This window comes from Elephas maximus, chromosome 6 (assembly GCF_024166365.1).
Source record: "Elephas maximus indicus isolate mEleMax1 chromosome 6, mEleMax1 primary haplotype, whole genome shotgun sequence".
Taxonomy (NCBI): Eukaryota; Metazoa; Chordata; class Mammalia; order Proboscidea; family Elephantidae; genus Elephas; species Elephas maximus.
Window position 1 is genome coordinate 81385092 of NC_064824.1, and position 27788 is coordinate 81412879.

The 27788-nt window shown below is 40.5% G+C and overlaps 2 protein-coding genes and 1 pseudogene across 3 annotated transcripts in view; 2 read left to right on the plus strand and 1 right to left on the minus strand.

Moving 5' to 3' along the window:
* Positions 1-1210, minus strand: part of NCKAP1 (NCK associated protein 1) — a 110287-nt gene extending 109077 nt beyond the window's left edge. The window contains exon 1 of the mRNA XM_049887600.1: positions 899-1210. Within this exon, the coding sequence (XP_049743557.1) occupies positions 899-1006 (108 nt within the window). The 5' untranslated portion in view covers positions 1007-1210. The remainder of the gene's footprint in view (positions 1-898) is intronic.
* On the plus strand, positions 1131-27667 carry LOC126077873 (nematocyst expressed protein 3-like). Of its 2 annotated transcripts, none has more exons than XM_049887603.1 (2): positions 1131-1543; positions 25103-27667. In XM_049887603.1, the coding sequence occupies exons 1-2, from the start codon at positions 1131-1133 to the stop codon at positions 25104-25106; spliced, it is 417 nt and encodes a 138-aa protein (XP_049743560.1). In that variant the 3' UTR covers positions 25107-27667. The 2 variants fall into 2 exon arrangements, with proteins under 2 accessions (XP_049743560.1, XP_049743561.1); XM_049887604.1 differs by lacking the exon at positions 25103-27667 and adding an exon at positions 23814-24364.
* Positions 3570-5416, plus strand: LOC126077872 (ribulose-phosphate 3-epimerase-like; annotated as a pseudogene).
* Positions 27668-27788: the final 121 nt, after the last annotated feature.

Sequence of the window (27788 nt, forward strand, 5' to 3'; positions counted from 1 at the left end):
ATTCAACCTCCCATTTCTTAAATTTGCTGAAGACATGTAAAGATTTTCAATGAGTCTATTAGCTACTCAAATTATCTGATTATGCTATAAATCTGCAGAATTCACAACATATTTACATTTTTATTTGGTATAGACACCACAGTCTAAGAAATGGTGTTTTAACATTATCAGATAGGGCTGGAAAAATTCAGATGAGGAGGAGTAAAGGGGGTAGGGAAAGAAGGTTGTTATTCCTGTTCTAGTGACTCACAGCCCAGAAGTATTTGAGAAGAAAATTGGTTCCACCCTCACTTCCCCCTCCTCTCCACCTTCAAAAAATGAAATAATCCCAAATCGTCAACAGCCTCTCAAATGGTTTTTATTCAGCAATCTCAAATAAACTGGCAGAGCAGAAAGAATGTAGGTTAATGTTGATTAGCCATTCATTCCTTTCCCACATTCCCACACACCAAGAAATTGAGAGGTGGGGTGTAATCCCCGTTCACTGCTATCCCCGCCAGATTTCTAGGGTTTCGTCTGTTTTGGAACACCCAACTTTTCCTATTCTCCGAAAATCTAGCCCACCCATCTCTCTCCCGTTCCTGACGACCCCGTCCAGGGGGCGGAGGCGCGAAGAAGGGGGCAACGGCGCCCCCACCCCACGCCAGGGCCGGCGCCGGATCCTGCCGCTGGGAAGTGGGAAATGGCTTCTCCCTGCCTCCGGTCGGCCCGCGAGCCACCGGGAGAGGCTCCCGGAACTCCCCGTTAGGCCGCGGCACATCCCGGCGACTCCGGGCCGGGCCTGACGCGGCGATGCTGGATTTCTGCCCGCGGCGCCGCCCCGCACCCTCCAGGCCTCCCCTACCCTCCATCCCTCCTCGGCCCTCCGCCCGCCGCGGCCTCGCCGGCCCGTGCGCACCTTCTTGATATTGTAGAGGCGGGTGAGCATGCCGACCCCCCGGTCGTTGAGAATGGTGAGCTTCTCCGCCAGCTTCTGCTGACTGGGCTGCAGCACGGAGCGCGACATGGTGGTGGTGCCGCCGCCGCCGCCGGCCTGCTGGCGCCCGGTCACTGGCCCGCGGCCTCCGCAGTAACCTCTCTTCGGCCTCCTCCTCTCCCGCCCGCGACCTCCGCCTCAGGGAAGCGCGTCCATGGCCCTAGCGTCCCAACCCCGCGCCGGTGACAGAGCGAGCCGCGGCGGACGCCTTGGGGTCCCTTCCCCCGCAGCAGCCCGCGCCCCGGCAGCCTCCTGCCTTCCGCCCGCCGCCCTTCCGTCCCCACCCCCGCCGCCTTCTGTCCCAGCCCCCACCAAGCCGCCTTCCCCGACTCCTCCACTAGGTGTGGCGGCGGCAGCGGCGTCTCCGGCGGCTGAGAACGAGGCGGCTTCCCGCAGCCCCGGACGGGCGCTCGGTCACCTGATCGGCCGCGCCGGCGCCCCCGCGAGGACGGTCGGAGAACTGCGCCAGGCAGGCCCTTGCCTACCCCGACAGGCTTCCAAGTCGCAGCCACTCTGGACCCGGACCCCACCTGAACCCGACTCGCTGCCTGCGCCTATTCCCCAAATGTGAGTCCTAAGTGGGGACCGAGTAGGGTCACGTTTCTCTGTGCGTCCCGCCGCTTCCAGCACCCCCCAGCCTTCAAGTTCCTAAAGTGGCAACATAAGTTGTCTTTCTGCGCCATCGTCCTAAAGAAACCAGAAGAAGTAGGGGGGCGGGGAGGAGTCTCAGATGAGCTTCTCCTGAGAGTGGGCTGGTGGCTCCAGGCGCCTTTCCTCCCACTGCTTGACAGACGCTCACCGCAGAACACAGCAGATGTTGTGTTCCGCGAAGCGGCTTCGCCTCTCCCAAGCTCCCCATTCCATCCTAACTCACCCCCACACCACCCCTGCCCCAAGCAGTTTATGCGGGAGGAGATCGGAAGTGAGGACAACTCAAGTTCCTGAGATAATCAGAATCTGGAATTTGTCCACGAGAAACACGTGGGTGGCACAGAATAAATGTTTATTCAGTGGGTGAAGGAACGCTCCCATTTTTTCCTGGCCTCCACCCTAAGTCCGACCGCTTTTCAGAAACTTTCTACTTTTCCATCTCTCTGTTTCTTTTTTTTTCCTGGCTAGTTTCCTAGCCACACTTCAAGGCTACTATTCCCTCTGGTCAAATATATCAGATACGGTTTCAAAAGTGAACAAATCAAGGACTTATGTAATTGGCTGGGATGAGGATTCAAGCCTAGAGAAGTAGAGCCACTTTGATGATTTTGGCCTTACTGCCCTTCCATGTATCAATCTTTTGCATTATTTCATTAGTTTTAAGCCAATGACAAAATATTCTGCTAACTTCAATAAAAGAGTAAATAAGTTATCATTGGGTTTATCAAAACACTTTATGAAAAGGAAATTGTGATGAATAGCTTCTTAAACTTTTTTTTAAAGCTAATGTATCTACTATACCTATGGAAATCCTGATTTTAATACCCCCAACAAATGAAAGTGAGTAGACTAAATGGACTTTTTTTGTTGTTAGGAACCATGAGTCGGTTCGGAGACTCATAGGACTTGTTTTCAAGGGCATTAAAAAGAGCCCTGTACCCACCAAGTACAAAAATACATAATGGTACCTACCAGTGTGCTTGGAATTCTATACTTAGAGCTGCATTTTTGTACCTGAAGAGTTTTGTTTTTTTTTAAAACAAACGTCTCAGAGATGCCACCTAATGCACTGTTATAGGTCATTAACGTGTTGTTCTTGTTAGGTGTTCCTCCAGTGGATTCTGATTCACAGAGACCCTATGTACAATAGAAGGAAACACTGCATTTGAACCACCCTCACAATCGTTGCTATGTTTGAGCCCATTGTTGCAGCCACTGTGTCAGTCCATCTCTTGAGGGTCTTCCTCTTTTTTGCTGACCCTCTACCAAGTATGATGTCTTCTCCATAAACTGGTCCCTTCTAATAACATGTGCAAAGTACAGGAGACAAAGTCTCACCATCCTCACTTCTAAGAAACATCCTGACTGTACTTCTACCAAGACAGATTTGTTTGTTCTTCTGGCAGTAGATTCAATATTTCTTGCCAACACCATAATTCAAAGGCATCAGTTCTCCTTCAGTCCTCCTTATTCATTGTCCAGCTTTTCCAGGCATATAAGGTGATTGAAAATACCATGGGCTGGGTCAGGTACACCTTAGTCCTCAAAGTAACATCTTTGCTTTTTAACACTTTAAAGAGATGTTTTGCAGCAAACTGGTCCAATCCAATGCCCAATGTTTGATTTCTTGACTGCTGCTTCCATGGGTGTTGATTGTAGATCCAAGTAAAATGAAGCCCTTGACAACTTCAGTCTTTTTGCAGCTTATCATGATGTTGCTCATTGGTCCAGTTATGAGGATTTTTGTTTTATGTTGAGGTGTGATTCATACTGAGAACTGTAGTCTTTGATCTTCATCAGTTAAGTGCTTCAGGTCTTCTGCGCTTTAAGCAAGCAATATTGTGTCATCTGCATATCGCAGATTGTTCATGACTCTTCCTCCAACCCTGATGCCTCGTTCTTCATATAGCCAGTTTCTCAGATTATTTGCTCAGTATTCAGACTGAATAAGTATTAATGTGCTGGGATATTTAAATTATCTGGTTTCTTTCAACCTGATATTTAAAGTTTTAATTTAGAGAAAAGGCAATGATCTGTAGCCTGGGATAACAAGAACAGACCTTGGAAGGGGATGTTGCAGTGAGGGGTTTGGAGCTGCCAGATAAAACTGAAAGGTGCCAAATGTTGTGGAAAGACTGTGCTCTTTTATAGCACCACAAACAGTTTTAGTAGAGACATAATAATGGAGTTCCACCAGTGCAAAGTTATCTAATTTTCTAGTTTTTTCAAAGTACTGTACAGAGAGAACATGAAAATGGTACTGCATCCAAGGCACAATTAGTCTCTATTCACCTGGAGCAACAGAGAAGGAAGGTCAGGAATAGGAGGAAGAAATGGCTGTGTGGATAATTGCCTCTGTGAACAACTGCTTCCTCTGCTATGAGACCAGGACTGGATGGTGCCCAGCTACCATTACTGAACATTTTGATTAAAGAGTCTATAGAAGATTCCAGAAACCCTGGTGGCGTAGCAGTTAAGAGTTACGGCTGCTAACCAAAAGGTAGGCAGTTCAAATCTACCAGGAGCTCCTTGGAAACCCTATGGGGCAGTTCTACTCTGTCCTGTAGGGTCGCTATGAGTTGAAATCGACTCAATGGCAATGGGTTTACAGGTGTAGAAGAATCCTGGCCAAAAGAGGCAAAATGCAGAACAAAATTTTAGATTATCATGAAATCCAGGCTTTCTGGAGCCATGGAGGCTGGATGAACCCCTGAAACTATTGCCCTGAGATAATCTCTAAACCTTAAACCAAAAATATTCCCTGAAGTCTTCTTAAATCAAACAATGGTTTAGCTTAACTAATAAAGAATGTCTGCCTTGAGCATTATGCTCTTTTAGATCTATGTATATGGGATCAAACTGACAACAGCATCTTGAAAAGATTAGTTAGGAACCTTAAGGGGCAGTGAGTTTAAGTTAATGAGGGAGGAACAACTCAGAAAAGGAGAGTGAGAATGGTCACACAAGTCAAAGAATGTAATTAATGTCACTGAATTGTACATGTAGAAACTGTTGAATTGGTGTATGTTTCACTGTGCATATTCTCAACCAAAAAATAATTAAAAAAGAAGAAAATGGGAGGAACCAGTACCATGGTGTCTGGCTGCAAGATTGTCCTGTCCATCCTCAACAGCAGCCTGGCCAATTTAGCGGTGGAGTGCCTCCAGATGCTGGACTCTGGAGCTGATTATCTGCACCTGGATGTAACAGACAGGCATTTTGTTACCAGCACCACCTTTGGTCACCCTGTGGTAGAAAGCCTCCAAAAGCAGCTAGGCCAGGACCCTTTCTTTAACGTACACATGATGGTGTCCAGGCCTGAACAGTGGGTAAAGCCAGTGGCTATAGCAGGGTCCAATCAATATACCTTTCATCCTGAGGCCACTGAGAACCCAGGAGCTTTGATTAAAGACATTCGGGAGCATGATATGAAGTGTTGGCCTTGCCATCAAACCAGGAACTACAGTTGAGTATTTGGCACCATGGCCTACTCAGTTAGATATGGCTTTGGTTATGACAGTGGAACCTGAGTTTGGAGGGCAGAAATTCTTGGACAACATGATGTCAAAGTTACACTAGTTGAGGACCCAGCTCCCATCTTTGTATAATCAAATGCCTCTCCGGTTCTTGTCCTGTCCTAATAGCCAATCAAAATAAGACAAATGCCAACTTCAAGGGAAACAAAGTGGCAAATTTATTGTCTGTGCAGACAAGGAGCAACACACTGCGCAGTGGCCTAAAGACCATGCACTCCCCACCTCAGGGCATCAAAAAAAAATTTTTTTTTTTTTTTTTTTTATCAGAGACCTTTTATATCCTTTAGTGGGGGGCAGGGGCAGGGGGGAGGGATTCGTGCTTGAAACCCTACACCTGGAGCCCTCCCACGTCCAAATTTGGAGATCTGGATGCGAATCATGCTAAGTCACTCTGCATAGGGAGTTAAAAGTTGTGGGACTTTAAGGACCTGATTCTCTTGATCTGCCCATGCGCCAAGTTCTGAGCATGCGCATACACAAAGATTTGGCGCTTGGGACAAACCATGGTTAGAAGCTGGTGTTTGTCAGGGCGGCCGACAGGATAGGGAGGGAGGAGATGAGGCAGAGCAGGGGAAACCTCAGTGAAGCGGGGTTTTGTTTGGAAATAGAGGTCGATGGTGGGATAGGTCCTGACACTGTCCATGTGGGCAGAGGCAGGAGCTACCATGTTTGTGTCCGGCAGTGCCATTATGAGAAGTGAAGATCTGTAATCAACATATTAAGAAATGTTTGCTCTGAAGCTGTTCAGAAACGTTCTTTTGATTGATGAAACCTCAAACAGCCCAATGGTTTTGCTCATGAAATCTCCTTTTTACTGGAAAACAAGAATGTTGACTACCAAATCGTATCACAGCTTCTGCAGTGCTGCTTTTCTGAGCAATTAATTCATCCCAATGATTAAAATCTATAGTATAGAATGTTCTAAGAGTGTAGAAATTGTTGTGTATATTATATCTACATTTTTAGTGATGGAATTTAAACATTGGTATAGTGAATACCCTGTTTTTACTGGGAGACTTGATTTTTATAAACAGTAAAAATATGGATGTATTAAGATTACAAAACAAAAATGTGTCTTAAAGCCAAAAAAGGCGTATTAGCTACTATGAAAAAAGATTTTTCTGTATTTCTGGCCAGAGTTTTCTGTTGTTTCTCAAAAGGAAAGAAAGTCATCACGTTTCTCCTGTTGTATGTCATTTGTGATTTGTGTATATGCTTGATAACATGACTAAAATGGAATTTATGAAAACTCAAAGCCTAGATCTAGCAGGGATGAGATCCAGTATTCTTCTTTTTCCTGAAACATCTTTTTTTTCACTTTTCACTGTATACTTGATGTATAAAAACTATAAAGGAAGAATGTATGAAGTTCAGGGGGTTTCAGGCAGTCTGTATTCTGTTCTAAAATGTAACTACAGATTTTATCAGGATGTTTCCTCTGCCAGCTTTGCTGGAGGTACAGGTTATTCAGTGGTTTTTTCTTTTTTTAATCCCATCTACCATCCTTAAGAATGTGAAATAGTGCTGTTGCCTTTCTGAGTAGAAAGGAAAAGTAAAGCCTATGTAAACTACAAAGTACTTTGATATAATCTCATTATTACTTCTATGAATGGTAGGACAGGTATTTTGTCTCCCCAACTTCAAAAATGAAGAAACTAAAACTCTGTAACATGTTGGTACCCTGGAAAGGATCCAGTAGGCAACAGGATTTCTGGTCTGTACTCCCACAAATGGAGCCTCTGGGAGGAGGGCTAGGCAAAGGAAGCTTATTTTACTTAACATTGTCTTTTTTTGGTCCAGATTTATCCTGTAACAGAAACAGATAGCTGAGAATATTCTGGAACTATAGATATTGGCCCCAAAGGTATATATTTTATTTTCCAAGACAGAGCAGAGATGGCATAGTGTACAGAGCTAATCCATAAACTAAGTTTTGTACCTGTGCTCCAGATTATACTTAGACAACATAGATGTATCAACCATTTCATTCTTATAAATATTCTTGCTGTGAAAAAAATATGCAAGAAATAACAGGACCAGTATCATTAAACTTCTTTAGGTTAATATGAATTTTGAGAAATAAGATTTGCAAAATAAAAATGTTAATACTAAACATAGACTAGAACTTGCTTTTTTTTTTTTCTAACGCTACCAGGTAAATTTTTGTTTAATGTTCGTTTTTATTTTGGCTTAGGAAAAGGTGGTGCTATGAATGGGTGGCATTTTAATCAAGTCAAACAATACAAGGTATATAGAAACAGCTCTTAATTAGCAAACTTACATGGATTATAGTATCAGTGATGACAAAAAGATTTGAGCTTGCCTGGACAACTTTAGTTTGTCTGGTATCTTAGTCATCTAGTGCTGCTATAACAAAAATACCACAAGTGGATAGCTTTAGCAAAGAAAAATTTATTTCCACACAGTAAAGTAGGGTGTCAGCTGCCAGGGGATGGCTTTCTCTCTCTGTCGGCTCTGGAGGAAGATTCCTTGTCATCAGTCTTCTCCTGGTTGAGGAGCTCCTCAGGCGCAGGGAACCCAGGTCCAAAGGATGCGCTCTATTCCCGATGCTGCTTTCTTGGTGGTATGAGGTCCCCAAATCTCTGCTTGCTTCCATTTCCTTTTTATCTCCTAAGAGATAAAAGGTGGTGCAGGCCACACCCCAGGGAACCTCCCTTTACATTGGATCAGGGAAGTGACAATCCCACCCTAATCCTCTTTAACATAAAATTACAATCACAAATTGGAGGACAACCACAGAATATTGGGAATCATAGCCTATCATAGTTGATACACACATTTTTGGGGGGACATAATTCAGTCCATGACACCTGACTTTTGTTTTCTTCTTTAAAAATAAACATACACTGAAACTAAAAAAGGCAAATGGCACTGCATTATAATTTGAACACAACTCTCAAACTTTTCAAGAAAAGCCACTCATGTTTCCATATGAGCCTGAACACTTGCAGCTGCTTATACCTCAGAGAATACCCAATAAAGGAGAATCAATTTTTATTATAACTAACTTTAGACATGTTGGCCCTAGACTGTAACTGAATATATTTATTTGAGTAAGAGAGATTAGGTCTAGAGGAAATATTTGCAATTCTTGCATTTCTCTACATTTTGCATTAAAAACCATTTTGTTACTAAGATCCAAGCCCTGTTTGCCTACATGTACAGTATAAAGTACACTGTCAGTCCTGGATAATAATGACATATTTTGCCATGCTTCCATGATTTTATAACAGTCGTAATTAGTATATGTCATTTCATAGTTTCTTTTGGCTTTTCAGTCTTTGAAAATATGTCATACCATGTGAATCAGTCTAGTAAAGTTACTATGAAAAATCACCCCTGTTGTAGATTTTTCCTCCTGCAATAGTTTTTTGAAAAAGTATAAAAAATGATTAAGAAAGTAAGTTTTGAAAAGCACAATTAAAGCTTCTATTTCCCTTATCACGTAAAGCATAGCCTTCATAGTTCCTTTGGTGCTAAAGATTTTCGAATAGTTCACAGTAAAGAAATTTCTACTATTTGTTCCCAAAGATCATTAAAAATATTATAAGCCTTCAGAGAGATTTAGAAATTAGATGATAGGTTCATATATGTAATAGCCTTAGAAAGTTCACCAGTAAAGTTAGGTAATATAGGCCACTATGCCTAAAAAAAAAGCACCTTTTATTGTATGTAAATTTTTCCTCAATAAATTTGACTTTGAAAAAAGTATACTGTATGTCTGCTTGAAAATTATTGTTTATTGAGACAAGTACAAAGGTGTCCACTGTAAGGAAAATCCAAACTGGAGAATAGTTAAATTGAAGGGGGAGGAGGGTGTTGGCTTCATTCAAGAATTTATAATGTACAGTGAAACCTGTGAGAGCTGACTAGACAGGACTGCCTTGTTTTTCTAGGTCTCTCAAGTTTTCCGTCTATGACAGGGTGCAGCCTTACCACTTTTCTTTTGCTCATTTTAGTGGAAAATGTTTTAGTTTTCCTTCTTTGGCAGGTTTCTTCTGTCTTACTCAGGTTCTGGCTTTCACAGGTTTACTGTACTAACCAAAAAAAAATTTTTTTAGCCCCCAAATCTACTTTACAATGATTCGACTATAAATTTCTTATAAAATTTTAGAAACAAATCTATTGCACCCAGCTTTTTACATATAGTAACAATCATGGACGGATTTAAAGAACATTTTTCAGTCGCATTTGATACATTAAACAATCAAATACTTAAAATGTGAAAAGTACTGTGCTAGAAGGCGATTTGATGCCATATAAGATATAGCTTTTAATCTCCTTAAACTCACATTCTGGTGAGTATAGAAATATGCATAGAGAAGTCTAATTGATGTAGGGCAGACTGAGATACAGGGCCATGAGAGAAGAACCACTAGAAAGAGCTGTTCCGTCCTGAGGTTTCTAAGAACTCTTCTGGAGTAACTTGACATTTGAGCTTAGCTTTCACTTATGAGTAAGTCTTGGACTTACAAAGCTGCAGAAAATAACATTCTTAGCAAAGGATTCAGTTTTACCAAGTGCAAAATGGCAGAAGAGTAAAGGAAAATACCATGAATTACATATATCAAAGAGGTAAATGGGAGAGAAAACTGGAAAAGGATGCAGAACATAAAATGTGTCGTCCTAAGCCAGGAGAAAAAAATCAATAGAAAAGAAATGTAGGACAAGTGGTAGAACAAAAAGAGACTTTTAGGAATTTGAGGATGGTAATTGGAAACAGTTGCTGGCTGTGGTAGGGATTGTTGGTTATCCTTCAATATCTATTGTCTCTTCCTTAGAAATAGCAACTACATTTCCCAGCCTCCCTTGCAACCTGGTAAGGCCATATGACCAGTATTTCTGGCCAATAGCATGTAAACATTCAAGAACCTTTCTTAAGAGGCTGCTGCTCCTTTTACCAGTTCATCTCCACTTCACTCTGGCACAGGAAACAAGGATGCAATGGACACTAAGTTGGGCCATGAAAACAATGGCCACTCATTAAGATGGCAGAACATACAGAAAGAAAGTATATGTGGGCTTCCTGGAGCAAAACTGCCATACCAAACCTGGCCCATCTAGATCTGGATTTGTGTGAAAGAGAAATAAATGTCTATTTAAGCTTATTTATATATTGAGTTTTTCGACTACTCACAGCCAAACCTGATCCTAAATAATAACTGTTTCTGTGGACAATGTAGTAATTTCTCTAACAGGGACAAAATAAGGAATAATAATTAAATTTAACATTTGTTAGTCTTTGTGCACTATGTGTCAGGTGCTGCTGTTTGACTTATGTTTTCTCCTTTACCCCCCTGAACAATCCTCTGAGATATTATAATCTTAATTTTGCAAGTGAAGAAACTGAAATGCAGATAGGTTTAAAAAATTGCCAAAGGCCACACCCACAGAAAGTGGTAAAACTGGTATTGGATCTTTTATCAATCTGATTCCAAAGTCCATGCATGCTTTTAACTACTGTGACAGGTTCAAAATCAGTTAAGATTGAGAGGCATAAATTTATAGTGCATCTAATTACAATGATTTTATAGTTTCTTCTGGATTCCCTTAACCCTGCCCAGACCTTCATAAATAGTCCATTAAACTTTCTTCAGTTAAAAATTGAGAGTCTCACATTTTTTCCCTGACATACACCAGCTCTTTTAGGTAGCACTCTTCAACTTAGCTTTCTTCGGAATCTAGAGGAGAATTCTTTCTGTAATTGTTTTTAACCAGGAAGAATGTCTTAGTGTGCTTTTTTTTTAATTACTTACCTGACCCAGCCCTCTGTTGCTTCCCCTACACAAGGAAAGCAGAGATAAAAATTGAGGAACAGCATTGCCACAGATAGTAAATAAAAATAAAGGATAAAAGGCCCTCTGATTAGGATGTTTCCTGTCAAAGGTAATATTCCACTTATAGAGTCATCTCTCAATATCCAAATGGGTATTGGTTCCAGAACCCCCACAGATAACAAAATCTGAGGATGTTCAATTCCCTTATATAAAATGGCATAGTATTAATTTTCATATAACCTGTGCATATCCTCCCCCTCCCGTATACTTTAAATCATCTCTAGATTACTTGTTTGTTTTTTTGAGTCATGATGACCCTATGTACAACAAAACACTGCCCTGTTCTGCACTATCCTCACAATCATTGCTATGTTTGAGCCCATTGTTGCGTCCACTGTGTCAATCCATTTCATTGATGGTCTTCCTCTTTTTCACTGACCCTCTACTAAGCATAATGTCCTTCGCCCGGGACGGGTCCTTTCTGATAACATGTCCAAAGTATGTGACACAAAGTCTCGCCATCCCTGCTTCTAAGGAGCACTCTGGCTGTACTTCTTCCAAGACAGACTTGGTCATTTTTCTGGCAGTCCATGGTATATTCAATATTCCTCACTCACACTATAATTCAAAGGCACCAATTCTTCAGTCTTCCTTATTCATTGTCCAGCTTTCACATGCATATGAGGCGATTGAAAATATCACGGCTTGTGTCAGGCACACCTTAGTCCTCTAAGTGACATCTTTGCTTTTTAACACTTTAAAGAGGTCTTTTGCAGCAGATTTGCCCAATGCAATGTGTCATTTGATTTCTTGACTGCTGCTTCTATGGATATTGATTGTAGATCCAAGTAAAGTAAAACCTTGGCAACTTCAATTATTTTCTCCATTTATCATAATGCTGCCTACTGGTCCAGTTGTGAGAATTTTTGTTTTCTTTATGTTGAGGTGTAATCCATACTGAAGGCTGTAGTCTTTGCTCTACATCGGTAAGTGGTTCAAATCCTCTTCACTTTCAGTAAGCAAGGTTATGTCATCAGCATATCACAGGTTGTTAATGAGTCACCCTCCAATCCTGATGCCCCGTTCTTCTTCATAGTCTAGCTTCTCAGATTATTTGCTCAGCATACAGATTGAATAAATATGGCGAAAGGATACAACCCTGAGACATACCTTTCCTGATTTTAAACCATGCAGTATCCCCGTGTTCCGATCGAATGGCTGCCTTTTGGTCTGTGTACAGGTTCCACATAAGCACAATTAAGTATTCTAGAATTCTACATAAATAGTTGTTTCATCACAATTAAAGACTTGCCCAGGAAGGTAGCCTTTCTCTTCTGTGAGGGATTACTTTTATCACTTAATTGGTTTTTAGGAGCCAGTTTTTTCTGAAAGAAAGGGTGCACACACCACAAGTAGCGAACAACTGAGATGTGAGGTGAACAATGGGTGCCGCAGAGACTGAGGGTATGTGAAATGGTGGAAGGCTACAGCAGGGTATGCCTTCACTTCCTGACCATGGGGTTCAGTGTAGTGCTTGTCTTGAGGCAATTTGTTTTGCTTTCTGGAACTTTCTTTTTTTTTTTCCCACATATTTTCAATTCGTGGTTGGTTGAATTTGGGATGTGGAACCCGCAGGTATGGAGGGCTATCTTTAAAGACAAATGTAACATTTTTTTCTCCTACCAGATTTCCTAGACGTCCCAGCTGGACTGGAAATGTATGCCCAAATTTCTTCTAAGGAGCAGTCTGGGAATAATGTTATTGTTAGATGCCATGGAGTCAATTTCAACTCATAGTGACCCCATGTGACAGAGTAGAACTGCCTCATAGGGTATCCGTTAGCAGCAGAGCTCTTAATTGTGCCAGCAGGGCTCCTTGGGAACAGTGTAGTAAGCATATGTTGTGTTTATCTGCCCTCCATTCCTTCTTTTGGGAAACTGCTACATTCTGACAAAACTGAACTTAGAGAAAGGTGGGTGAAACTGTGGGAAGGGTCAGGCATATGTAAATAACAAATTAAATGACGTTTTGCAAGACATTGTCACTTTAAAAATATTTTAAAACCTGCCTATATTCATACCAAGGAGGCCTCGTGGCACAATGATTAAGTGCTCGGCTAGTAACTGAAATGATGGCAATTTGAACCCACCCAGTGGTTTTGTGGCAGAAAGACCTGGCAATATGGTCCCTTAAAGATTACAGCCTAGGAGACCCTTTGGGGCAGTTCTGCTAAGTCACATGAGGGCTCTATGAGTCAAAAGTCAACTCAACAGCACCTGACAACAAAAACAATATTCAAATTATGATGTAAGCAGAGGAATCAACGTTGGATGAAGAACCCATGGAAAACAATATAGAAGCATGTCACTGTAGTTAAGCATCGGTCGTGAAAGGATATGCACTAGGACATATGCTAAAGCATTACTTCTAGTCATGTTCTACTACATAGCAGAGATCTCAAAGTATGAAAATTTAGCCCTCTAAGAATGATAACTCGGAAACCCTGGTGGCTTAGTAGTTAAGTGCTACAGCTGTTAACCAAGAGGTTGGCAGTTCAAATCCGCCAGGTGCTCCTTGGAAGCTCTATGGGCAGTTCTACTTTGTCCAATAGGGTCGCTATGTGTTGGAAATCAACTCGACGACAGTGGGTTTGGTTTTTTTTAAGAACGATTAAGAAAGAGACCGCAGAAAGATGGATCAAAAATATCCCAATTGCTGTAGGAAATGAAATGAGTTAAGACTTAGCCAGAGCAACTTGGTATATAGCTGAGGAGAAACCAAGAAAAGCCTAAATGAAGCATAAGTTGTCTTTAGTAGTCAGCAGCAGAGATGCCAGAAATAAAACTGATCTGAAAAGTCCAAAAAGAAAGCAGTGAAAAATTAATTACAACCTTCATCTTGACCATTCACAAACAGCTAGACTCATCTTACAGGCTGCCAGATCTTTGGTAAAGCACTTCACACGTATTTATTTGCTTCTGTTCTGCAAAACTAAAGGCAGATTTATATTTCCTTTTAAAGCCATTCAATGAATTCAGTTTGCTCTGTGGGAAAATTCTAACAAAAAAATTCGGCTTATGATTGGTTTTAATTCTTTTCAGTTCTTTTCACAGTGCAAAGGGCTTGTGGATTTTTTTGTTTGTTTGTTTCAGCAATTAATTGTGTTAAGACTTATACTAAACCAGTATATGATGAAATACATACCAGTGTCTACAAACATAGGTTGATCTTTTTGATTTAACCTTAAGGTTTTTTTTATATTAGAGTACTACATGGGATATTGGAAAAATCAATGGTAGAAGAAAAATTGAGTTAGAATACAGGATAAGCCTATGATGATACTCAACTTCCAGCTGAACACAAAAGATCCATTTACATTTTCACATTTGTTCTATTCCAAGGGTGAGCATTTTTTCAAAAATTGGGAAAGATATTAAATATATTTGAACTGGAGCTCCAAGGAGAGGCATGGGCTGGAGATACAAATTTGGGAATCATTAGAATATGCATGTTAGTTGGAGTCATGGGAATAGATGAAATCATTTTTGGAGAGTGTCATGGGTTGAATTGTGTCCCCCAAAAAACGTGTGTATAAACTTGGTTAGGCCATGATTCCCAGTATTCTGTGGTTGTCCTCCATTTTGCGATAGTAATTTTATGTTAATAGGGTTAGGGTGGGATTGTAACACCACCCTTACTCAGGTCACCTCACTGATCCAACGAAAAGGGAGTTTCTCTGGGACATGGCCTGCACCACCTTTTATCTCTTAAGAGATAAAAGGAAAGGGAAGCAAGCAGACAGTTGGGAACCTCATGCCACCAAGGAAGCAGCACCAGGAGCAGAGCGTGTCCTTTGGACCCGGAGTCCCTGTGCCTGAGATGCTCCTTGACCACGGGAACTTTGAGGACAAGGAATCTTCCTCCAGAGCCAACAGAGAGAGAAAGCCATCCCCTGGAGTTGATACCCTGAATTTGGACTCTTAACCTACTTTACTGTGAGGAAATAAATTTCTCTCTGTTAAAGCCATCTACTTGTGGTATTTCTGTTATAGCGGCACTAGATAACTAAGACAGAATTTGGTACCAGGAGTGGAGTGCTGCTCTAATAGGTACCAAAAACGTGGAATCGGTTTTGAAACTGTGAATAGATAGAAGAACAGCAGTGACACAGGGCCAGCAACAGCAGAGAACCTGCAGAGTCAGAGAAGCAGTAGCCACAGAAAACCAGCAGCAGCAGAACCAGGAGACCAGCACCAGACAGCACTGGAGCCAACCCACAGAGCGAGAAAGCTGAGTGCCTGTGCACAGGAGGCTTCCTGGCAGAGTGGGATGCCTCTGGGCACTTATCGGTGGAGCAAGGCTTACTGACCTACGGAGCAAGAAAGCTGGCTGCCTGTGCCCAGGAGGCTTCCTGGTGGAGTAGGGTACCTCCAGGCACTTATCAGTGGAGCTACTGAGCTTTGAAACACTTGCCCCAGCAGAGCAGATGTGGGTGTGAGGCCCGAAGAGCTGAGAGGCCAAAAACCAGGAAGCAGAAGCTGAAGAGAGAACAAAACAAGCCAAACGGCCTCAGTCTCAAAAGGTATGGCCATGACCTCAGAAGTTTCAAAGGGTGGAGCCATGGCCTCTGGTATTTCTAAGGGTAGAGTCACCACCCAGATGCCTAAAGGGAGCAGAATTGCTGTCCCAGTGGGTGGAGCTGAAGCCCAGGGCCAGGGGCCTCCTCTCAGAATCTGGAAACTGTGGCCAATCCTAGAGTCTGGAGGGCAGGGCTATTGTGTAAAAGGTCTCAGAGAACAGAGGATTATTTTCAAAGCCTTGAGGGCTAATGTAATGTGTTCTACTGACTTGCTTGGTGCCTGTTATCCCTTCTTTTCCTCCAGTTTCTCCCATTTGTAGTGGAAATGCCTACCTTGTGCCTGTTCTGCCATTGTACCTTTGGAAGCAGATAACTTGTATTCTAGATTTCACAGATGAAGAGGAATTTTTGGGTTTTGGACTTGGAGTTAAGACTTTTGCTATGATATGATGGGGTGAATATGTTTTGCATGTTGCAAGCATATGATTTTTGGGGGGCCAAAGTGTAGAATGTCATGGATTGAATTATGTCCCTCCAAAAATATGTGTATCAACTTGGTTAAGCCATGATTCCCAGTATTCTGTGGTTGTCCTCCATTTTGTGATAGTAATTTTATGTTAAAGAGGATTAGGGTGGGATTGTAGCACCTTTACCAGGCCACATCCCTGATCCAGTGTAAAGGGAGTTTCCCTGAGCTGTGGCCTGCTCCACCTTATATCTCTCAAGAGATAAAAGGAAAGGGAAGCTAGCAGAGAGTGGAGACCTCACACCACCAAGAAAGCAGCACCAGGAGCAGAGCATGTCCTTTGGACCTGGGGTCTCTGTGCCTGAGAAGCTCCTCAACCAGAGGAAGACTGATGACAAGGAATCTTCCTCCAGCGCCAACAGGGAAAACCTTCCCCTGGAGCTGACACCCTGTATTTGGAGTTATAACCTACTAGACTGTGAGAGAATAAATTTCTCTTTGTTAAAGCCATCCACTTGTGGTATTTCTGTTACAGCAGCACTAGATGACTAAGAGAGAGTATTTAAAAAAGGAAAATTGGGTCTAGTCCTAAGCCCTGAGAAACTCCAATTTTTAGGGATCAAAATGGAGCCAGTGAATGAGACTGAATAGAAGTGACCCCTGACTTAAAAGGAAATTACAAGCAAATGGACTCTGAGGAGCCAAGAAAAGAGAGTTTCAAGAGGACATGATCAACCAAGTTGATTGCTGCTTAGAAGCTGAACAATATGAGGACTGAACAGAAAAGCGTTCAATGAATTTGACAACCTGTAAGTTTTTAGTACCTTCAGAAGAACAATTTTGGCAAAGTGATGAAGATTAATTCAGGTTGGAGAATAGGAGGTAAGGATATGAAAACAACATATATAAGTAAGTCTTCTGCGACTTTGGATTGTGAATGGGACCAGGGAATAGAGCAGTGGCTGAAGGAGTTAATGGAGGGTTTTTTGTTTTCTTGTTTGTTCATTTGTTTTCAATAGAATTTGCCTATTATCCAGTGGAGAAGGAGAGATTTATGATTTAGTAGATAGAGAATAGAGAAGGGATGATCAAAGGAGCAGAGTCCTTGATAGAACAAGAAGGAAGAAGATGGAGGTGAGACAGATGATATATGGCTAGACCGATTTTTGATTGGTGGGAAGACAAGGTAACGATATTAACTAACATTTTCTGAGCACTTGCGATGCATCCGGTACTGTTCCAAATGCTTACATATATTAACATGATTCATCATCATAACAAATTCTTGAAGTAGGTATACTTTACTCTTCCTATTAAAGAGATGAAGAAATTATACCTAAGGTTACAACTGGTAAAGGGCAAAGTTTTTGCTATAAACCATCTGATGTGCACAGTTAAAGTTAAGTTGGTAAAATTGGTATTAGAAAGATGGGGAAGCTTTCTCATACTTTCTGTTTTCTCAGTGAAATAGAAGTATTTCATCAGCCCAGATGGGGGTCGGGTGTCAGACAGTGTTAATGCTCATTTGAGGCGGGTGTCAAATACTTAAAAGGTTAGCAGAAAAAGACTAGGCTCTGAGGTCAGGCAGACAAAGTTAGAATCCTGGCTTATCATTAAAACAGTGTTCCCTTGAATATGTTACTAAAGCTCTCTAAACCTCAATTTTTCACCTTAAAGTGGGTATATTTGTTGTACCTATCTCAGGAAACCCTGGAGGTGTAGTGGTTAAGTGCTACCGCTGCTAACCAAAGGGTTCGCAGTTTGAATCCGCCAGGTGCTCCTTGGAAACTCCATGGGGCAGTTCTACTTCGTCTTATAGGGTCGCTATGAGTCAGAATCAACTCGACGGCACTAGGTTTTTTTTTCATTTTATCTTTTACCTCAGTAGATTGTTCTGAGGAATATGTGAGATAGTTTTTAGCACTGTCCTGTTAAGTGAGCTATAACAATTGCTTGTGGTTGTTATTGTTATGGTTATCATTATTATTGCCCCAGTCTGACCGGTTGTGGTCCATGGCTTCAGGCACAGAAAAGTTGGAGGGTTGTGGACACTGCTAGGTGAGTGCAATGGAAAGAGAAAGTGACAAAGGAGTTGAGAGTAATGGCTAGGGAATAATAACCTACTTTAAATAGCTAAGTCATGGTATTTCAGCATTCAACCAAAATAATTAAAACCCTACCTAATTGTATTAACATTGCTTTGCTTGACAAACTCCTATTTCAAAGTAGTAATTTTTGAAAATGACATTTCACTATTTCATGTAAAATACACACCATAATTATGAAGCTTTTAAGTGTTGATTATGTGCAAATGTTAAGGACATTAAACTTTTCATTATAATAAAATACAAATTATGCTAAAATATTATAAACTCATTATAGGATGATTTTTCTTCATTAAAAAATCATTGAAATCTAAATGTTTACAATAAGTCAGGTGTTCACCGATGCTTAAATTCCATTTTATATTCTCACTTACAAATCCGGTGTTAACTACCGTTATACAAACTAAGCTGCTACTACCAGATTCTGTTTTTCTGCTTTAAAACTATGAATATGATCAGAACTCCAATGAGATACCATCTCACCCTGACATTAAGAAAACCAAAACCAAACCCCTTGCCATCGAGTCGATTCTGACTCATAGCGACCCTCTAGGACACAGTAGAACTGCCCAATACAGTTTCCAAGAAGTACCTGGTGGATTCGAACTGCGGACCTTTTGGTTAGCAGCCGTAGCACTTAACCATTATTCCACCAGGGCTTCTTACCCCGACATTAACGGCAGGAATAAAAAAGAAAGAAAATAATAAATGTGGAGGAGTCTGTAGGGAGCTTGGAACTCTTATGCACTGCTGGTGGGAATGTAAAATGGTACAACCATTTTGGAAAACGACATGGCGCCTCCTCAAAAAGCTAGAAATAGAACTATCAAATGATCTAGCTATCTCACTCCAAGGAATATATCCTAGGGAAATGAAAGCCATCACATGAATAGACACATGCATACCCATGTTCATTGCCACATTTTTCACAATAGCAAAAAGATGGAAACAACCTAAGTGCCCAGCAAAATATGATTGGATAAACAAATTATGGTATATATACACAATGGAATACTATGCAATGACAAAGAACAATGATGAATCTGCAAAATACCTCATGACACAGATGAATCTGTAGGGCATTATGCTGAGTGAAATAAGTCAATTACAAAAGGACAAATACTGTATGAGACCACTTTTATAAAAACTCATGAAAAGGTTTACACACAGGAAGAAACAATCTTTGATGATTACTAGGGAGAGGAAGAGTAGAGAGGGAAAAACACTAACTAGATGATAGATAAGTTGTAACTTTGGGGAAGGGTAAAAGAGTGACAATACTGGGGAAGTCAGCGCAACTTGACCAAGGCAAAGTCATAGAAGCTTAATAGATACATCCAAAGTCCCGAGGGACTAAATTACTGACCTGAGGGCTGTGGACCTTCGTCTTGGGGAACATCTAGCTCCATTGGCACATGTTCTGCATCTCACTGGTGAGTAGCGTCTGGAGTCTTAAAAGCTTGTGAGCAGCCATCTAATCTACTCCACTGGTCCAACCCCATCTGGAGCAAGGGAGAATGAAGGAAGCCAGATATGCAAGGGAAAGATTAGTCCCAAGGACTAATAGACCACCACTGCCATAGCCTCCACCAGACTGAATCCAACACAACTAAATGGTGCCTGGTTATCACCACCGAGTGCTCTGACAGGGATCACAATAGAGGGTCCTGGACAGAGCTGGAGAAAAATGTAGAATAAAGTTCAAACTCACAAAAAAAGACCAAACTTACTGGTGTGACACAGTCTGGAGAAACCCCAAGGGTACGGCCCCTGGACACCCTTTTAACTCAGTTCTGAAGTCACTCCTGAGGTTCACCCTTCAGCCAAAGATTAGACAGGCTTATAAAACAAACCATAACATACTTAGTTCAACCACATATATGAGGCAACCATGTATACTAATCCAGGGGCAAGGACAAGAAGGCGGGAGGGGACAGGAAAGGTGGACAAATGGAAATGGGGAACTCAAGATCGAGAAGGGGAGAGTGTTGACACATCATGGGGTTGACAACAAATGTCACAAAACAAAATGTGTGTTAATTGTTTAATGAGAAACTAACTTGCTCTGTAAATTTTCATCTGAAGAACAACTAAAAAAACAAAAAAACTATGAATATCCACCAAGATTGTTTGCATGTTGAGGTTTTACTGTTTCTTCCATTATTTTTAATTGTTCCAACTCACTACAGTTTTCACAACAAATTTAGAATCAAAACTTATTCAGATTTTCTATAATTACTTTTTCTATTTCTCCCATTCCCATTGGTCTTGTGATGTATTTGAAATAATAGGATGAACAATTTAGTTTGTGAAGACAGGAAGGCCAAAATTTTCCTAACTAGTATCCAATTTTTTAATTTATTTTTATTTCATATACTAAATTTCACAGTTAAAATATTGTTGTTGTTGTCAGGTGCCGTCGAGTCAATTCCGACTCATAGCGACCCAATGCACAACAGAACGAAACACTGCCTGGTCCTGTGCCATCCTTACAATCATTGCTATGCTTGAGCTCATTGTTGCAGCCACTGTGTCAATCCACCTTGTTGAGGGTCTTCCTCTTTTCCGCTGACCCTGTACTCTGCCAAGCATGATGTCCCTCTCCAGGGACTGATCCCTCCTGACAACTTGTCCAAAGTACGTAAGATGCAGTCTCGCTACCCATGTTTCTAAGGAGCATTCTAGCCGCACTTCCTCCAAGACAGATTTGTTCATTCTTTTGGCAGTCCATGGTATATTCAATATTCTTCGCCAACACCTCAATTCAAAGGCGTCAACTCTTCTTAGGTCTTCCTTATTCATTGTCCAGCTTTCACATGCATATGATGTGATTGAAAATACCATGGCTTGGGTCAGGCACACCTTAGTCTTCAGGGTGACATCTTTGCTCTTCAACACTTTGAAGAGGTCCTTTGCAGCAGATTTGCCCAATGCGATGTGTCTTTTCATTTCTTGATTGCTGCTTCCATGGCTGCTGATTGTGTCTTTTGATTTCTTGCCTGCTGCTTCCATGGCTGTTGATTGTGGATCCAAGGAAAATGAAATCCTTGACAAATTAAATCTTTTCCCCGTTTATCATGATGTTGCTTATTGGTCCAGTTGGGAGGATTTTTTTTTTCTTTATGTTGAGGTGTAATCCATACTGAAGGCTGTGGTGTTTGATCTTCATTAGTAAGTGCTTCAAGTCCTCTTCACTTTCAGCAAGCAAGGTTGTGTCATCTCCATACTGCAGGTTGTTAATGAGTCTTCCTCCAATCCTGATGCCCTGTTCTTCTTCATATAGTCCAGCTTCTCGTATTATCTGCTCAGCCTACAGATTAAATAGGTATGGTGAAAGAATACAACCCTGACAAACGCCTTTCCTGACTTTAAACCAATAAGTATCCCCTTGTTCTGTCTGAACAACTGCCTCTTGATCTATGTAAAGGTTCCTCATGAGCACAATTAAGTGTTCTGGAATTCCCATTCTTTGCAGTATTATCCATAGTTTGTTATGATCCACACAGTTGAATGCCTTTGCATAGTCAATAAAACACAGGTAAACATCCTTCTGGTATTCTCTGCTTTCAGCCAGGATCCATCTGACATCAACAGTGGTATCCCTGGTTCCACATCCTCTTCTGAAACTGGCCTGAATTTCTGGCAGTTCCCTGTCGATATACTGCTGCAGCCATTTTTGAATGATCTTCAGCAAAATTTTGCTTGTGTGTGATATTAATGATATTGTTCTATAATTTCCACATTCAGTTAGATCACCTTTCTTGGGAATAGGCATAAATATGGATCTCTTCCAGTCAGTTGGCCAGGAAGCTGTCTTCCATATTTCTTGGCATAGACAAGTGAGCACCTCCAGTACTGCATCTGTTTGTTGAAACATCTCAATTGATATTCCATCAATTCCTGGAGCCTTGTTTTTCGCCAATGCCTTCAGAGCAGCTTGGACTTCTTCGTTCAGTACCATCAGTTCCTGATCATATGCCACCTCTTGAAATGGTTGAATATCGACTAATTCTTTTTGGTATAATGACTCTCTGTATTCCTTCCATCTTCTTTTGATGCTTCCTGCGTTGTTTAATATTTTCCCCATGGAATCCTTCATGATTGCAACTCGAGGCTTGAATTTTTTCTTCAGTTTTTTCAGCTTGAGAAACACCGAGCGTGTTCTTCCCTTTTGGTTTTCCATCTCCAGCTCTTTGCACATGTCATTATAATACTTTGTTTTGTCTTCTCGAGAGGGCCTTTGAAATCATCTGTTCAGTTCTTTTACTTCATCAATTCTTCCTTTTGCTTTAGCTGGTCAACGCTTAAGAGCAAGTTTCAGAGTTCCCACTGACATCCATCTTGGTCTTTTCTTTCTTTCCTGTCTTTTCAGTAACCTCTTGCTTTCTTCATGGATGATGTCCTTGATATCATTCCACAACTCGTCTGGTCTGTGGTCACTAGTGTTCAATGTGTCAAATCTATTCCTGAGATGGTCTCTAAATTCAGGTGGGATATACTCAAGGTCATATTTTGGCTCTCGTGGACTTGCTCTGAAAATCAGCAAGTTAAAATATTAGGAGCATATAAAAGTAAACTTCAGCATATGCATATATATATATGCATGTCATATATCATATATATATCAGATTTTAATTATCATTTTAATTATTTTAAGAGTAAATATGTACATATCCATGTAAATCTAAATAGAAAGCAGTTATGTTATCTAATAGTTGAGCTAAATCTACTGGTAGTTACCCTATGTAATGTATTAGCTAAAAATGCAATTGCTAGAGTAAAAACCATAGAACTTAACATCAGAAGAAATTCTTAGCTGTACAATTGATTCTGGAAATAACAGAGTTAGTCCAGCTTACCCTTTTGTTTTAATAGAGGGTGAAATAGAATTAAAGCTCATAAATTGAATCAGAAGAGAAGAATGAAGCGAATAACTCATCTTCCTTCATTTCCCTCAAGGAATCGAAGCAAAAATAAAAACAAAACTGCGATTAGTTTTTCTTTGCATGCTGGGCTTTATAGGCCAAATTACTTCTTGGTTCTTGACTAAGGTCCCTAATTAGCTTTGGGTCATGGACTCTTGTATAAATCTAATGAAGTTATGCAACCTATCCATAAAAATAAACAAGTTTTGAGTATAATTTTAAAGAGTTCATGGTCTCACTAAAGCTTTATATCCTCTAGATTCAGAACCATTCTGGATTGTAATGAGTCCATTAAAAAGGCACAGTGGGAGTAATTGTATACTCAAGTGAAAAAAAAAAATACTCAAGAAGTCATGTTAAATGTCGAGGTTTAACCTGACATAAATGGTAAAAAAAAAAAAACAAAAAAAAAACAACTTGAGAACATCACCCAGGGCTGTTAGAAGTGTCTCTTTCCTGATTCAGTCCAATGCCTTGCAACTGCCGCTATGGTAATTTTTTCATGAAAGTGATAGGCTCTTTTATCTGTACTAAATATCGATTACCCAAGTTCACGTTCATCTGCCTCTCTCTGGCTGCCAGACCTTTGGCACCTCTAACTGAAGGTGGAAAGGAGAACTGAAAGCATGAAACTCAAGTCGTTTTGTTTTTGTTTTCATTTTAACACCTTGACTAAACAGCTTAATAGAAGAGATGGAAACTGCTGCTTAGCACTAAGTCTTTAAATTGTCTACAAGTTATCATTTATCTACCTTTCCTTTTCTCTTCTTGCTATAGGTAATACAGGGTTGGCTGCCTCCTTAATGAAATCTACAGTGTTTTTAGGAGGTCCTGTAGCTTCTGCACATTTCATAAGCCACAGTTAGTCAGCCTCAGGATGGTTACAGAAAAAATTGTAAGTTTAATCGCAGAAACCTTCTGCTAAGGGAGATTTGACCAGTTTTTCGGCTCTTGAAACCACTCTGTTTAAAACAGCACATTTAGAAATCTGTTACTGATATACCCTATTAATAAGAAGCAAAATTTAACATGAGGAACAAAGTTGAAAGGAGTATAAAAATGGAAGAAGCAATAGGCCAGGTGGCAAATTCCCACTCTACCAGCATACAATTGACCCTGTTTCATACTGCTATTGTTTTTTTCAGCTATGCAAAAAAAATTAAAGTGAAAATCACCATCACCATCATCATTTAACAGTAAATAACAGTTGGACCCTAAGCAATGAACTTGACTCCAGTGATCAGTTAGGTAAACAGCTTCAAATAAGGTCATGCAAAGATACAATCAACTACTAGAATTAAGAGATTTTTTTTCTTCCCTCCATGGGAGACCAGATTATTTTATGTGAAGGATCTTTTTTCCTTTATGTCCTTTTTACGGCAAAAAGCGTTCCTACCTTTAATGAGAAGAGTTTTTTTTGTGACTTTTTATTACAAAAATTTTCAGTCATACATACAAGAGTACAATAACCTCCCATGTACCATCACCCAGCTTCAACACTTATCAACATTTTTCCAAGCTTGAATGTAAAGAATTTTAATTAAGTCCTTAATAGCCAGAACACTTTTATTTGTGTAATAAATAATTAGAAAACAAATAATAAAAAATTAGAAATTCTTGAGAGAGATCACTTTAAATTATTTTTCAAAAGTTAACTATTTACTGTTACTTCAAAAAAGACCGAGACTTATTAACAGTATTCTTAACATTCGACTCGATGGCAATGGTTTTTTTTTTTTTAACATGGGGTTAATTTTATTTGCATGTTTCTTAATGGTAATTTTTAGCAACATTTTTTAAAAAAGAGGAGGCTATCAGAATAAAAACCAAAGCGACATGCCTAGCAATCACCAAACCAAGGGATAAAATTTAAGATCAGTTAAATACGAAACTATCAAACTGAACCCAAGCTAACAGCATGTGATATCATGATGGTGTGAGTCATACTAAATCTTGGTTTCTTTGAGAAACAAGTGATGAATTCACCCAGTGGTTTCATTGTGCTGAGTCACCAGGTTTCAAGAACGATAAATCATCTATTAACTAATCTCATTTTTTTCTTCTAGGTAATTCACTGGGATTGGCACGCATGAAGACACCAGGCCTTGTGCTACTTGACCTGTCTAAGATAATATTCACCCAGTGCTTGTTCAGTATATTTTCATCTCAGGCAACTACATGATGTACTAGAAATTTGGTTATGTAAAACCTCTCTGGCTGCTATGTAGGTGTAAGCAAAAACAATTTTAGAAAGTCAGATAATATTCAGAATCATAGGGAAGTATTTCTTTTTAATTGACTAAAACATTTTTCAATCAGTATTAAACTCTTGCTAGATATTTATAATTAGATTTAGATATTTAAAGTGGCTGCAGCAGTATATCGACAAGGAACTGCCAGAAATTCAGGCCAGATTCAGAAGAACCAGGGATATCATTGCTGATGTCAGATGGCTCCTGGCTGAAAGGAGAGAACACCAGAAAGATGTTTACTGGTGTTTTATTGACTATGCAAAGGCATTCAACTGTGTGGATCATAACAAATTATGGATAACATTGGGAAGAATAGGAATTCCAGAATATTTAATTGTGCTCATGAGGAACCTGTACATAGATCAAGGGGCAGTTGTTCAGACAGAACAAGGAAATACTTCGTTGTTTAAAGTCAGGAAAGGTGTGTTTCAGGGTTGTATCCTTTCACCATACCTGTTTAGTCTGTATGCTGAGCAAATAATCCAAGAAGCTGGACTATATGAAGAAGAATGGGGCATCAGGATTGGAAGCAGACTCATTAACTTGGGTTATGTAGATGATACAACCTTTCTTGCTGACAGTGAAGAGGACTTGAAGCACTTACTGATGAAGATCAAAGACTATAGCCTTCAGTATAGATTACACCTCAACATTAAGAAAAAAATCTTCACAAATGCACCAATAAGGAACATCATGATGAATGGGGAAAAGATTCAAGTTCCAAGGATTTCATTTTGCTTGGGTCCACAAGCAACAACCATGGAAGCAGCAGTCAAGAAATCAAAAGACACATTGCATTGGGCAAATCTGCTGCGAAAGACCTCTTTAAAGTGTTGAAGAGCAAAGATGTCACCTTGAAGACTAAGGTGTGCCTGGCCCAAGGCACTGTATTTTCAATCGTGTAATATGCATGCTAAAGCTGGACAATGAATAATGAAGACTGAAGGAGAATTGGTGCCTTTGAATTGTGGTGTTGGTGAAGAATATTGAATATACCATGGACTGCCAAAAGGACCAACAAATTTGCCTTAGAAGAAGTACAACCAGAAGCAAGGATGGCGAGACTGCGACTTACATACTTCAGATATGTTGTCAGGAAGGACCAGTTCCTGCAGAAGGACATCATGCTTGGTAGAGAGTCAGCAAAAAAGAGGAAGGCCTTCAATGAGATGGACTGACACAGTGGCTGCAACAATGGGCTCAAGCATAAAAACGATTGTGAGCATGGCACAGGACCAGGCAGTATTTGGTTCTGCGGTACATAGGTTTGCTGTGAGTCGGAACCGACTTGACGGCAGCTAACAACAACAGATATTTGCATTAATTGAAAAAGAAAAATTACAAAATCATTTTTGTTGACCACAGTCTAGAATAGCTTCCTCTTCTTCTTTTTTTTTTTTCTCTCTCCAAAGAATCGAAGATGATTATTTTTGTTGGCAATATTGGCTATAGCTTTGAGAAATTTAACTTTGGATAAATTTTACTGGCAAGCTTGATTAACTCATTTAATTTCTGCTTAGTAAATTTTAAGTTAAGCCTAAGTTTCATTGTAAGAAAAAGAGCCATAATAAAATAAAGATTAACCTTTATAGTTTTGCATTGTTCATGGGATCAAATGCCGTTTCCTCTTAAAAACATTAAAAAAATTCAAGAAGTTTGGGGACCATAGTTTCAGGGGACATCTAAGTCAATTGGCATAATAAAATCTATTAAGAAAACATTCTGCATCCCACTTTGAAGAGTGGCGTCTGGGGCCTTAAACGCTAGCAAGCAACCTTCTAAGATGCATCAATTGGTCTCAACCCACCTGGATCAAAGGAGAATGAAGAACACCAAGGACACAAGGTAATTATAAGGCCAAGAGACAGAAGGGGCCACATGAACCAGAGACTACATCATTCTGAGACCAGAAGAACTAGATGGTGCCTGGCCACAACCAATGACTGCCCTGACAGGGGACACAACAGAAAACCCCAGATAGAGCAGGAGAGCAGTGGGATGCAGACCCCAAATTCTCATAAAAAGACCAGATTTAATGGTCTGACTGAGCCTAGAAGGACCCCAGTGGTCATGGCCCCAGACTTTCTGTTGGCCCAGGATGGGAACCATTCCCAAAGCCAACTCTTCAAACATGGATTGGACTGGACAATGATTTGGAAAGGGATGCTGGTAAGGAGTGAGCTTCTTGGATCAGGTGGACACTTGAGACTGTGTTGGCATCTCCTGCCTAGAGGGGAGATGAGAGCGTAGAGGGGGTTAGAAGCTGGTGAAATGGACACGAAAAGAGAAAGTGGAGGGAGAGAGTGGGCTGTCTCATTAGGAGGAGAGTAATTGGGTGTATGTAGCAAGGTGTATATAAGTTTTTGTGTGAGAGACTGACTTGGTTTGTAAACTATCACTTAAAAAGCACAATAAAAATCATTAAAAAAAATTCAAACTTTATTTTCTTAATAATTTACAATATGGACAAAAAAGAAGTCTCCAAAATTCTAAGCAGTAT